This window comes from Salvelinus fontinalis, chromosome 35 (genome assembly GCF_029448725.1).
Source record: "Salvelinus fontinalis isolate EN_2023a chromosome 35, ASM2944872v1, whole genome shotgun sequence".
Lineage (NCBI taxonomy): Eukaryota > Metazoa > Chordata > Actinopteri > Salmoniformes > Salmonidae > Salvelinus > Salvelinus fontinalis.
In genome coordinates, this window is record NC_074699.1 from 32,705,775 (window position 1) to 32,719,713 (window position 13,939).

The following is a 13,939-nucleotide window of genomic DNA, read 5'->3' on the forward strand; positions in this document are numbered from 1 at the left end:
TGATTTTTATTGCACACTTGTTTTCTGTGTACATACATTTTATTAAGTCATACACCTTACCACCAAGCCCACTTTGGAGAATTTTGTAGAATAGCCCTTCGTGCCAAATAGAATCAAATGCTTTTTTAAAGTCAATAAAGCAAGCAAAGATTTTGCCCTCTTTTTTTTGGTGGACGTGTTTATTAATTCGTGTGTGTAAGGTGTATATATGGTCAGTAGTGCGATGGTTAGGGAGAAAGCCAATTTGACATTTAGTTATTACATTTTTTTCTTGTAGAAAGGTTTGAATTCTTGAATTCAAAATGCTACAGAAAACCTTTCCCAAGTTACTGTTTACACAAATTCCCCTCTCACGCTCTCTCTCTTTCTCTCTCTCTCTCTCGCTCTCACTCTCAAATTTTCTCTCTCTCTTTCTCTCTCTTTCACTCTCTTTCTCTCTCTCGGTCTCTCTCTCTCCTCTGTTTCCATCGGTGGATACTAATAAAGCATCCTGTCTTTCATTATGTTTCTGAGGTTGCCAGATTGCCAGCCAAGACATTTGGCTTGAGTTAGAGTGTGAGGGGTAAATTAGTGGTCAGGAGGACCTCACAGAACCCATCCATTAAAACCATTTATCACCGTCGGGACTTGACAGATAGATTTACGCTTTCATTTTCTCCCATTGGCCTGGAATGGGAATGGTTCAATCCCCTTCTCCCGACTCATCTCCTAAAGTAAAATGATTGTAGATTGCCTGGTGTAATGTAATATATTGTAATGTACATTGCTAACTAGCACTAGTGCAGTGACGAGTCATTTTGGACTTGAAGTAAACAGAGTTCATTTGCAGCTTGGGCTGGTTGCCAGATTGTGAATGCACTGTGCGTTGCCAGATTGGTGCACTGTGTAAAGGGAGGTATTGCTGTTGCTGATTATGTCCCCTGACAGAGAGAGAGAGAGAGAGAGAGAGAGAGAGAGAGAGAGAGAGAGAGAGAGAGAGAGAGAGAGAGAGAGAGAGAGAGAGAGAGAGAGAGAGAGAGAGAGAGAGAGAGAGAGAGAGAGAGAGAGAGAGATGGGAAAAGGGAGAGAGAAAGGGGGAGATGGGAAGAGGGAGAGAGAGAGGAAGAAAGGAGGGGGAGAGAGAGAGAGATGGGAAGAAAGGAGGGGGAGAGAGAGAGAGAGATGGGAAGAAAGGAGGGGGAGAGAGAGAGAGATGGGAAGAAAGGAGGGGGAGAGAGAGAGAGAGAGAGATGGGAAGAAAGGAGGGGGAGAGAGAGAGAGATGGGAAGAAAGGAGGGGGAGAGAGAGAGAGAGAGAGAGATGGGAAGAAAGGAGGGGGAGAGAGAGAGAGAGATGGGAAGAAAGAAGGGGGAGAGAGAGAGAGAGAGATTTTGTAGCTTTATTCAAACTGCTAGATACAGTAGTTCAAAGAGAACACACACACACACACACACACCGCTGAAGAGAGTTAGCCCCTTGGACATGAACTCCCTCCACGGAGCATGTGGCACAAACACAGACAGACAGATAGCCCTTGAAAATCCATTCTAGTACACCTGTTCAGCAGCTAGTTGTTGGAATATGTCACACCCTCCTCTGACAGTTGGCTCTGGTGCCGATGAGAGGGCTCTTTCTCACGTATAGATGCAGAAACCTGCTGTGCTTGGTGCTGTTCACATTGCCATTTGTTTCATCAATATAATTATACAGGCTGGGTGACAGATATTCAATAGGTTGGATGTCCTTTTTTCTACCTTTATTTTGTATATTCATAATTTTCAACCATCCTAGCCAACAGTAGACTGTCACTCTGTGAGCGAGAGTTAGCTTTAGATCTCAGGGAAGGTGTGATGTCAGTGCTTGACAGTGCTAACTGCTAGAACAACCCCAGGGCACTGATGCCCTTTCTCTGTTCCTCTCCTGTAAAGGGGCAATCTGTTTACCAAACCTTTTGGGGGAAACAGCTGAGGGATGGAGCTAGACAAATGTAACCACTCTCAACTAAGTGATGTTATTCAAGAATCAAATGGCTGTATCGTTAATTTGACATCCAAAATGGAATGTACCAATCCCAGATTGCCCCTTTAAACACAGTTTACCCACCCTGTAGAGTAACCAAAACAGCTTCCTGAAACTTCCTGATAGCGTGCACAAACATTATTCCCAATCACACCAACACAGTAGCAGCCACACCAGACCTCACCACATGCTACAGAGAGCTGAAGCCACTGTGATGTTACTTGAGCCCATTGATGTGATTTTATCTCCTGTTGCGGCTAGCTTTAAAGCATCCAGTGCTTACATTTCTCTTTAATTAGCGTATTTGAATAATGAAATATTTTTCTTCAGGGGGGCTGAGAAAGTACAAAGGCGTTAAGATGTGTCTGTTTGCGCTGTGAAACAGAATTTAATTGCCTTAGAAGTTGAGAAGTGAGTTACTTTCTCTCTCCCTCCCTCTCTCTCTTCAGGTTGTTTGATAACTCTAATGAAGGTTTTAGGAACTGGGAGTTCATGACTGTTCACTGCTGGGGGGAGAGGGCAGAGGGCCAGTGGATCCTGGAGATCATAGACTCTCCCTCATCGCTACGCAACCCAGAGGTGCTGGGTAAGAAAACACACAAACACAGAGAGATCTCTTCATGCTGTGTTTTTATGGAGATTTCTTCTCCTTGTTCTAGGTAAACTGAAAGAGTGGACGCTGGTCCTTTATGGCACCTCGGGGCACCCGTACCAGTCTCACGGGGCCCAGCACTCTCGCTCCAGGATGCTTGAGATCCCAAGCCCCAGCCGGGACCCCAACGAGCCCGAACCGCCCCCGGAGGGCCTTAAGCACCAGGAGGAGGAAGAGGAGGAGTACAGCGGTAGGAGAGGCTCTGCCATAAACTGTTCGCTCTGAACTGTTACAACACTGTAGTCTGACAACACAACTCAACCTCCTTCTAACCTCTGTGTGTGTGTGTTTTGTGTGTACCCTTGCGTTTGTGCGTGTGTGCTTGCTTTTGTGCGTGCGTGTGTGATTGTGTGTGTGCGATTGTGTGTGTGTGTGATTGTGTGTGTGTGGTGTGTGTGTGTGTGTGTGTGTGTGTGTGTGTGTGTGTGTGTGTGTGTGTGTGTGTGTGTGTGTGTGTGTGTGTGTGTGTGTGTGTGTGTGTGTGTGTGTGTGTGTGTGTGTGTGTGTGTGTGTGCACTTGCATTTGTGTGTGTATTCTCTGTAACCCCTCTCAGGGCCGTGCCACAGTGAGTGTGGGGACCAGGGCTGTGACGGGCCAGATCCTGACCACTGTCTGAACTGTATCCACTACAGCCTGGGCAGCCTCAAGACAGGCAGGTAAACAAACAGACTGGGACCAAAGATACTTTTAACTAACCCAAGATGGGACAGATTGGGCCTTTTACAATAGGAACCGTTGAATGTTTCGTATAGAGTATGAGAAAATTTGTGGAATGTTGGCCGGGTCCATCTCACTCCATCTTCTCCCTCTGTCTACCACTGGACTTCCTCTCATCACCATATTTGGTGGTGAGTGGAAGACCGCACCGGATGCTTCAGATTTGTGACCCATCTTGGTTTCCTCTTTTATCTGTGCTGTGACTGTGACCATATCTGATTCAAACTCAGTAATTATGTATTGTTCTGTTTCTGCTCAACATCAAGACAGGAATGCACAACAGCATGTTGAAGAGTGGGAGCATGTTGAAGAGTGGGAAAATTTTGAAGAGTGGGAGAATTTTGAAGAGTGGGAGAATTTTGAAGAGTGGGAGCATTTTGAAGAGTGGGAGAATTTTGAAGAGTGGGAGAATTTTGAAGAGTGGGAGCATGTTGAAGAGTGGGAGAATTTTGAAGAGTGGGAGAATTTTGAAGAGTGGGAGAATTTTGAAGAGTGGGAGCATGTTGAAGAGTGGGAGAATTTTGAAGAGTGGGAGAATTTTAAAGAGTGGGAGAATTTTAAAGAGTGGGGGCATTTTGAAGAGTGGGAGCATTTTGAAGAGTGGGAGAATTTTAAAGAGTGCGAGCATTTTGAAGAGTGGGAGCATGTTGAAGAGTGGGAGCATGTTGAAGAGTGGGAGCATGTTGAAGAGTGGGAGCATGTTGAGGAGTGGGAGCATGTTGAAGAGTGGGAGCATGTTGAGGAGTGGGAGCATGTTGAAGAGTGGGAGCATGTTGAAGAGTGGGAGCATGTTGAAGAGTGGGAGCATGTTGAAGAGTGGGAGCATGTTGAGGAGTGGGAGCATGTTGAAGAGTGGGAGCATGTTGAAGAGTGGGAGCATGTTGAGGAGTGGGAGCATGTTGAGGAGTGGGAGCATGTTGAAGAGTGGGAGCATGTTGAAGAGTGGGAGCATGATGAAGAGTGGGAGCATGTTGAAGAGTGGGAGCATGTTGAAGAGTGGGAGCATGTTGAAGAGTGGGAGCATGTTGAGGAGTGGGAGCATGTTGAGGAGTGGGAGCATGTTGAAGAGTGGGAGCATGTTGAAGAGTGGGAGCATGTTGAGGAGTGGGAGCATGTTGAAGAGTAGGAGCATGTTGAAGAGTGGGAGCATGTTGAAGAGTGGGAGCATGTTGAGGAGAGGGAGCATGTTGAAGAGTGGAAGCATGTTGAGGAATGGAGGCATGTTGAGGAGTGGAAGCATGTTGAAGAGTGGGAGCATGTTGAATAGTGGGAGCAGGTTGAGGAATGGGAGCATGTTGAGGAGTGGAAGCATGTTGAAGAGTGGGAGCATGTTGAAGAGTGGGAGAATTTTGAAGAGTGGGAGAATTTTGAAGAGTGGGAGCATGTTGAAGAGTGGGAGAATTTTGAAGAGTGGGAGAATTTTAAAGAGTGGGAGAATTTTAAAGAGTGGGAGCATTTTGAAGAGTGGGAGCATTTTGAAGAGTGGGAGCATGTTGAAGAGTGGGAGCATGTTGAAGAGTGGGAGCATGTTGAAGAGTGGGAGCATGTTGAAGAGTGGGAGCATGTTGAGGAGTGGGAGCATGTTGAAGAGTGGGAGAATTTTGAAGAGTGGGAGAATTTTAAAGAGTGCGAGCATTTTGAAGAGTGGGAACATTTTGAAGAGTGGGAGAATTTTGAAGAGTTAGAGCATGTTGAAGAGTGGGAGCATGTTGAAGAGTGGGAGCATGTTGAAGAGTGGGAGCATGTTGAAGAGTGGGAGCATGTTGAGGAGTGGGAGCATGTTGAGGAGTGGGAGCATGTTGAAGAGTGGGAGCATGTTGAAGAGTGGGAGCATGTTGAAGAGTGGGAGCATGTTGAAGAGTGGGAGCATGTTGAGGAGTGGGAGCATGTTGAAGAGTGGGAGCATGTTGAAGAGTGGGAGCATGTTGAAGAGTGGGAGCATGTTGAAGAGTGGGAGCATGTTGAGGAGTGGGAGCATGTTGAGGAGTGGGAGCATGTTGAAGAGTGGGAGCATGTTGAAGAGTGGGAGCATGTTGAAGAGTGGGCGCATGTTGAAGAGTGGGAGGATGTTGAGGAATGGGAGCATGTTGAGGAGTGGAAGCATGTTGAAGAGTGGGAGCATGTTGAAGAGTGGGAGCATGTTGAAGAGTGGGAGCATGTTGAGGAGTGGGAGCATGTTGAGGAGTGGGAGCATGTTGAGGAATGGGAGCATGTTGAGGAGTGGAAGCATGTTGAAGAGTGGGAGCATGTTGAAGAGTGGGAGCATGTTGAGGAGTGGGAGCATGTTGAGGAGTGGGAGCATGTTGAGGAATGGGAGCATGTTGAGGAGTGGAAGCATGTTGAAGAGTGGGAGCATGTTGAAGAGTGGGAGCATGTTGAAGAGTGGGAGCATGTTGAGGAGTGGGAGCATGTTGAGGAATGGGAGCATGTTGAGGAGTGGAAGCATGTTGAAGAGTGGGAGAATTTTGAAGAGTGGGAGCATTTTGAAGTGGGAGAATTTTGAAGAGTGGGAGAATTTTGAAGAGTGGGAGCATGTTGAAGAGTGGGAGATTTTTGAAGAGTGGGAGAATTTTGAAGAGTGGGAGAATTTTGAAGAGTGGGAGCATGTTGAAGAGTGGGAGAATTTTGAAGAGTGGGAGAATTTTAAAGAGTGGGAGAATTTTAAAGAGTGGGAGCATTTTGAAGAGTGGGAGCATTTTGAAGAGTGGGAGAATTTTAAAGAGTGCGAGCATTTTGAAGAGTGGGAACATTTTGAAGAGTGGGAGAATTTTGAAGAGTTAGAGCATGTTGAAGAGTGGGAGCATGTTGAAGAGTGGGAGCATGTTGAAGAGTGGGAGCATGTTGAAGAGTGGGAGCATGTTGAGGAGTGGGAGCATGTTGAGGAGTGGGAGCATGTTGAAGAGTGGGAGCATGTTGAAGAGTGGGAGCATGTTGAAGAGTGGGAGCATGTTGAAGAGTGGGAGCATGTTGAGGAGTGGGAGCATGTTGAAGAGTGGGAGCATGTTGAAGAGTGGGAGCATGTTGAAGAGTGGGAGCATGTTGAAGAGTGGGAGCATGTTGAGGAGTGGGAGCATGTTGAGGAGTAGGAGCATGTTGAAGAGTGGGAGCATGTTGAAGAGTGGGAGCATGTTGAAGAGTGGGAGCATGTTAAAGAGTGGGAGCATGTTGAGTAGTGGGAGCATGTTGAAGAGTGGGAGCATGTTGAGGAGTGGGAGCATGTTGAGGAGTGGGAGCATGTTGAGGAGTGGGAGCATGTTGAGGAATGGGAGCATGTTGAGGAGTGGAAGCAAGTTGAAGAGTGGGAGCATGTTGAGGAATGGAAGCATGTTGAGGAATGGGAGCATGTTGAGGAGTGGGAGCATGTTGAGGAATGGGAGCATGTTGAGGAGTGGGAGCATGTTGAAGAGTGGGAGCATGTTGAGGAGTGGAAGCATGTTGAAGAGTGGGAGCATGTTGAAGAGTGGGAGCATGTTGAGGAATGGGAGCATGTTGAGGAGTGGAAGCATTTTGACTGTGTCCATTATTTTTTCTTATTCAGAAAACCTGTATTACTTCGGTAGCTCTTTATTTTACGGTACAGAATTGACCTGGTATTTACTTAGAAATGACCTTGTATTTACTTAGAAATTACCTGGTATTTACTTAGAAATGACATGGTAAAATGGTAATTACACAATAATGCATAAAAAAATAAAGGAGAGGCACACGCTCTAGAAGCTCAGATGCAAAAAAAATGTATGTCCAACGTTTGGACAGACAAGCAGTCTACATCAGGGTATAATGACAAACACTGCGGGATGACTCATTTATATAGTGTCAAAAGACATACAGGTGTCTGTAATCATGGCCGGGTGTGGCCTGATATCATTGGTTAATTCTCATATATTAAAATATGCATACAAAAAACATAAATGGATAGCATACGATCATAGATACAATTTGGCTACATAAGCCTACAAACATTTACAATAGCAAAATCACAATAATCACTAGAATGTCTTTAGATCAAAGTCTACGTTGAGACCGAAGGGAGCAAGGGTCTTTACACAATAATAACCTAAGAATACTTACTTGTTTATTTGATACTCCAACCAAAGAACACAGCGGCACCATTTGGTACCAGGTAGTTACCAATTGTGTGAAATTCTTTGAATAAAATACCAGAAAGTACCATTTGATACCTCTTTATTTCCTAACAAATCTCAGGTCATTTCTGTACCATAAAATAGTGCTACCATAATACTTCTAATAGAAGATTACTGGAGAGGAATAATGACGCTAATATAGGAATAACGAATGGGACATGAAATCTACTTGCCCTCTTATTATGATGTTGTAGTCTTTCTGACTAATTCATTCAAAGGGTCTTTTTCCCCATTTACTTGATCTGTTGTTTATGTGAAATTCATTAATCAATTTAATTGATTAGATAAAACAGTAAAATAAACAATTGCCAACTTGCAGAGAGGTTACATTTCACATAATGAACAGATCGAGAATATGGGGAATAGGTCTTTTTGAATGAATAAATCCATCCGTTCAAGCATCCATTCATCCATCCATTCATCCATCCATTCATCCATCCATTCATCCATCCCAGGACTTGTGAAATACAGCATAGCCAGTCTCTACAAATCGGCTAATGTGTGTTTTACTGTATTATCAACTCAATTTACTGTAATTAGAACTCATCAATCAATCAATCCATGATAGGACGTGTGTGAGCCACTGTCCGCTGGGCTTCTACGATAACTTGGAGGCCAGGAGGTGTCGACGCTGTCACAAGGGCTGTGAGAGGTGTGTGGGACGCACCCCCACCGAGTGTCGCTCCTGTCGCAGGGGGCTCTACTTCAACCCCCTCAACGCTACCTGCTCTGAGACCTGCCCTGCTGGGTACTTCGCTGACGACAGTAAGTCAAGTGGAGTTGCTTGAAAAAGTTGTGCCTAACCACAGGTCTAGGATCAGTTTCCCCAAACTAACCACAGATCTGGGACACGTTTACTGTAACTCTGCTGCTAGGGATGTTACTGTAAAGAGAAATGGTTAGGAAAATAAAAGAGATCTAGGTAGAACTTTCTAACCACAGATCTAGGATCAGTTTACCCTAACTAACTAAGCTCTAACTAACTGCATCACATCCGGCCGTGATTGGGATTCCCATAGAGCGGGGCACAATTGGCCCAGCGTCGTCCGGGTTTGGCCGGGGTAGGCTGTCATAGTAAATAAGAATTTGTTCTTAAATGACTTGCCTAGTTAAATAACGGTAAAATATCAATACGTATGATCTCTGTAATTGCAAACAAAGGTTTCTGTACCAAATATTAAGTTCTGCTTTTCTGATGTATCAAATACTTATGTCATGCAATAAAATGCAAATGAATTACTTCAAAATCATACAATGTGATTTTCTGGATTTTTGTTTTAGATTCCGCCTCTCACAGTTGAAGTGTACCTATGATAAAAAATACAGACCTTTACATGCTTTGTAAGTAGGAAAACCTGCAAAATCGGCAGTGTATCAAATACTTCTTCTCCCCACTGTATATACAAAAAATACAATTTAAGCTATTAGTGTTGTCTCTCCAAGAAGAAACAATGTACTACTTTACTTTAAGTTGCCGTCATACCTATTTAACTACACAGTAATAACTGTAGTAATAGTGTTGTATTGACATAGAATCTGCTTAGTAACATGGTAACAGTTAGATTGTGAAGATATCTTCTACAGAAGGGAATAAGTGAATGATTTGCGGCTCAAAAGGGTTGATGTGATGAGGTTTTTGCGTGACCACACAACAGGTCAATGTTCAACTCCCACGCTGCCTGTTATCTTGGACGCCAGGGATTAACTGAGTATGGTGGTGTGGGTTCATGTGTTGATTTGTGAATGACACGCACGCATGGACGCACACACACACACGCACACACACAGGCGAGCACGCATTGACGTCATCGGTCATAACCTGAGATACCCTCTGACGTACAGAGCACTCACAGAGCCTCTCTCATCTGTTTTTCAGCCATACTGTGTGTGTGTGTGTGCAGGACCAGATAGGCTGGTCCATTGTTAGCCCAGTCGGCCTGTCTAACTTGGGTTTTTTGCACAAAATGATCATTATCTGGCTAATAATGGGGGACTGGCTGAAAAAAATGGCCGGTGTGAGGGCATCAAGGAAATAAGTGGGCCTGTGTGTTAGAAATGCCAGGGCCGATCTTTTGTCCCAGTCTGACGGTGTGTGTGTGTGTGTGTGTGTGTGTGTGTGTGTGTGTGTGTGTGTGTGTGTGTGTGTGTGTGTGTGTGTGTGTGTGTGTGTGTGTGTGTGTGTGTGTGTGTGTGTGTGTGTGTGTGTGTGTGTGTGTGTGTGTGTGTGTGTGTGTGTGTGAAATGGCTGAAACTGTTTTGCAGGCTCTTTTATGGAGGTCTTTTTATGCTGTTGGACAGATGATGTTTGGATGGTATTTCCTCTATAAATCCTCCAAACTCGCCAGGCCCCAGATACTACACTGTTTTAGAAGAGAGAGACAGAGAGAGACAGATAGAGAGAGAGAGAGACAGACAGACAGACAGAGAGAGAGAGAGAGAGAGAGACAGAGAGAGAAGGAGACAGAGAGAGACTAGTCTGTGGCGACCTAAATGCCAGAACCGGACAAGAACCTGACACCCTCAGCACACAGGAGGACAAACACCTGCCTGGAGGTGACAGCATTCCCTCCCCCATATGCTCCTCTAGGCACAACTATGACAACATAACCAACAACAACGGGTCACAACTCCTGCAGCTCTGTCGCACGCTGGGTATGTACATAGTCAATGGTAGCCTTCGAGGGGACTCCTATGGTAGGGACACCTATAGCTCATCTCTTGGCAGTAGTACTGTAGACTACTTTATCACTGACCTCAACCCAGAGTCTCTCAGAGCATTCACAGTCAGCCCACTGACACCCCTATCAGACCACAGCAAAATCACAGTCTAAATGAACAGAGTAATACTCAATCATGAGGCATCAAAGCCAAAGGAACCGAGTAATATTAAGAAATGCTATAGATGGAAGGAATGCAGTTTGGAAACCTACCAAAAAACAACTAGGCAACAACAAATTCAATCCCTTTTAAACAACTTCCTGGACAAAACGTTCCACTGTAATAGTGAAGGTGTAAACTTGGCAGTAGAAAATCTTAACAGTATATTTGACCACTCAGCTTCCCTATCAAGTCTAAAAATCTCAAATAGAAAACCAAAGAAAATGAACAACAATGACAAATGATTTGATGAAGAATGCAAAAATCTAAGAAAGTAGTTGAGAAACCTGTCCAACCAAAAACATAGAGACCCTGGAAAACCTGAGTCTACGCCTTCACTATGGTGAATCACTAAAACAATACAGAAATACACTACGGAAAAAGAAGGAACAGCACGTCAGAAATCAGCTCAATGTAATTGAAGAATCATAGACTCTAACCACTTCTGGGAAAATTGGAAAACACTAAACAAACAACAACACAAATAATGATCTATCCAAAATGGAGATGTATGGGTTAACCACTTCTCCAATCTTTTTGGCTCTATAACAAAGAATAAACAGCAAAAACATATACATGATCAAATACAAATCTTAGAATCAACTATTAAAGACTACCAGAACCCACTGGATTCTCCAATTACCTTGAATGCTACAGGACAAAATAAAAACCCTCCAACCCAAAAAGTCCTGTGGTGTTGATAATATCCTCAATGAAATGATCAAATATACAGACAACAAATTCAATTGGCTTTACTTAAACTCTTTAACATCATCCTCAACTCTGGCATCTTCCCCAATATTTGGAACCAAGGACTGATCATCCCAATCCACAAAAGTGGAGACAAGTTTGATCCCAATAACTACCGTGGGATATGTGTCAACAGAAACCTTGGGAAAATCCTCTGCATTATCATTAACAGCAGACTCGTACATTTCCTCAGTGAAAACAATGTACTGAGCAAATGTGAAATTGGCTTTTTACCAAATTATCATACGACAGACCACGTATTCACCCGGCACACCCTAATTGACAAACAAACAAAACAAAACAAAAGCAAAGTCTTCTCATGCTTTGTTGATTTCAAAAAAGCCTTCGACTCAATTTGGCATGAGGGTCTGCTATTCAAATTGATGGAAAGTGGTGTTGGGGGAAAAACATATAACATTATAAAATCCATGTAAACAAACAACAAGTGTGCGGTTAAAATAGGTAAAAACACACACATTTCTTCCCACAGGGCCGTGGGGTGAGACAGGGATGCAGCTTAAGCCCCACCCTCTTCAACATATAAACGAATTGGCGCGGGCACTAGAAAAGTCTGCAGCACCCGGCCTCACCCTACTAGAATCTGAAGTCAAATGTCTACTGTTTGCTGATGATCTGGTGCTTCTGTCACCAACCAAGGAGGGCCTACAGCAGTACCTAGATCTTCTGCACTGATTCTGACAAACCTGGGCCCTGACAGTAAATCTCAGTAAGACCAAAATAATGGTGTTCCAAAAAAAGGTCTAGTTGCCAGGACCACAAATACAAATTCCATCTAGATACCGTTGCCCTAGAGCACATAACAAACTATACCTACCTTGGCCTAAACATCAGCGCCACAGGTAACTTCCACAAAGCTCTGAACGATCTGAGAGAGAAGGCAAGAAGGGCATTCTATGCCATCAAAAGGAACATAAAATTCGACATACCAATTAGGATCTGGTTAAAAATACTTGAATCAGTTATAGAACCCTTTGCCCTTTATGGTTGTGAGGTCTGGGGTCCGCTCACCAACCAAGAACTCACAAAATGGGACAAACATCAAATTGAGACTCTGCATGCAGAATTCTGCAAAACTCTCCTCTGTGTACAACGTACAACACCAAATAATGCATGCAGAGCAGAATTAGGCCAATACCCGCTAATTATCAAAATACAGAAAAGAGCAGTTAAATTCTACAACCACCTAAAAGGAAGCGATTCCCAAACCTTCCATAACAAAGCCATCACCTACAAAGAGATGAACCTGGAGAAGAGTCCGCTAAGCAAGCTGTGTTCACAAACATAAACACACCCCACAGAGCCCCAGGACAGCAAACACAATTAGACCCAAACAAATGATGAGAAAACAAAAAGATAATTACTTGACACATTGGGAAGAATTAACAAAAAAAACAGAGCAAACTAGAATGCTATTTGGCCCTAAACAGAGAGTACACAGTGGCAGAATACCTGACCACTGTGACTGACCCAAGCTTAAGGAAAGCTTTGACTATGTACATACTCAGTGAGCATTGCCTTGCTATTGAGAAAAGCCACCATAGACAGACCTGACTCTCAAGAGGAGACAGGCTATGTGAACACTGCCCACAAAATGAGGTGGAAACTAAGCTGCACTTCCTAACCTCCTGCCAAATGTATAACCATATTAGAGACACATATTTCCCTCAAATTACACAAATCCACAAAGAATTTGAAAACAAACCCAATTTTGATAAACTCTCGTATCTACTAGGTGAAATACCACAGTGTGCCATCACAGCAGCAAGATTTGTGACCTGTTGCCACAAGAAAAGGTTAACCAATGAAGAACAAACACCATTGTAAATACAACCCATATTTATGTTTATTCATTTTTCCTTTTGTACATTAACCATTTGTACATTGTTACAACACTGTATACATACATAATATGACATTTGTAATGCCTTTATTCTTTTGGAACTTCTGTGAGTGTAATGTTTACTGTTCATTTTTATAGTTTATTTCACTTTTGTATTTTATCTACTTCACTTGCTTTGGCAATGTTAAAATGTGTTTCCCATGCCAATAAAGCCCCTTGAATTGAATTGAATTGAGAGAGGGAGACTGAGAGAAAGCGAGAGAGACATAGAGGGTGACAGAGAGGGAGAGGGAGAGAGAGAGAGACAGAAAGAGGGAGACAGAGAGACAGAGAGAGAGAGACACGGAGAGAGAGAGAAAGACAGAAAGAAGGAGACAGAGACTGAGAGACTGAAAGACTGAGAGAGAGGCAGGGGGAGAGAGAGGGAGAGAGAGAGAGAGACAGAAAGAGAGAGAGAGAGACAGAAAGAGGGAGACAGAAAGAGAGAGACAGAGAGACTGAGAGCCTGTGAAAGTTGGTTTCATGGTTGTTTGTGTGTTTGATTTTGGTGGTTGAATGAGCAGTCCTCTGAGTACTGTACTGAGTTAAAAATGGATAACTATATTTATTTCTCACGCTCTCTTCCCATCTGCCCCCTCTACCTCCCCTCCTTCCCCTCCCTCCCTCCCTTCCTTCCTTCCTTCCTTCCTTCCTTCCTTCCTTCCCTCCCTCCCTCCCTCCCTCCCTCCCTCCCTCCCTCCCTCCCTCCCTCCCTCCCTCCCTCCCTCCCTCCCTCTCCCTAGTTCAGAGGAAGTGTCTGAGGTGTCATGAGAACTGTATGAAGTGTCTGCGGGACTCAGACAGGTGTACTGCCTGTAACGACGGCTACAGGTAAACTACATGTAATCTCTTTAGGGAATGTCACTGATGAAAAATGTAATGTAGAGAACATAAGCATG

The 13,939-nt window shown here is 44.0% G+C and overlaps 2 protein-coding genes across 2 annotated transcripts in view; both read left to right on the plus strand.

Moving 5' to 3' along the window:
* The window catches only part of LOC129834933 (proprotein convertase subtilisin/kexin type 6-like), a 45,007-nt gene extending 43,060 nt beyond the window's left edge, over positions 1–1,947 (plus strand). The window contains exon 9 of the mRNA XM_055900302.1: positions 1,908–1,947. Coding sequence (XP_055756277.1) covers positions 1,908–1,947 — 40 coding nt within the window. The remainder of the gene's footprint in view (positions 1–1,907) is intronic.
* An 87-nt stretch (positions 1,948–2,034) lies between these two features.
* On the plus strand, positions 2,035–13,892 carry LOC129834934 (proprotein convertase subtilisin/kexin type 6-like). Its single transcript, XM_055900303.1, has 6 exons — positions 2,035–2,041; positions 2,411–2,584; positions 2,658–2,840; positions 3,205–3,307; positions 8,082–8,278; positions 13,784–13,892. Exons 1-6 carry the CDS (start codon positions 2,035–2,037, stop codon positions 13,873–13,875), a joined length of 756 nt encoding a protein of 251 aa, XP_055756278.1. The 3' UTR covers positions 13,876–13,892.
* Positions 13,893–13,939: the final 47 nt, after the last annotated feature.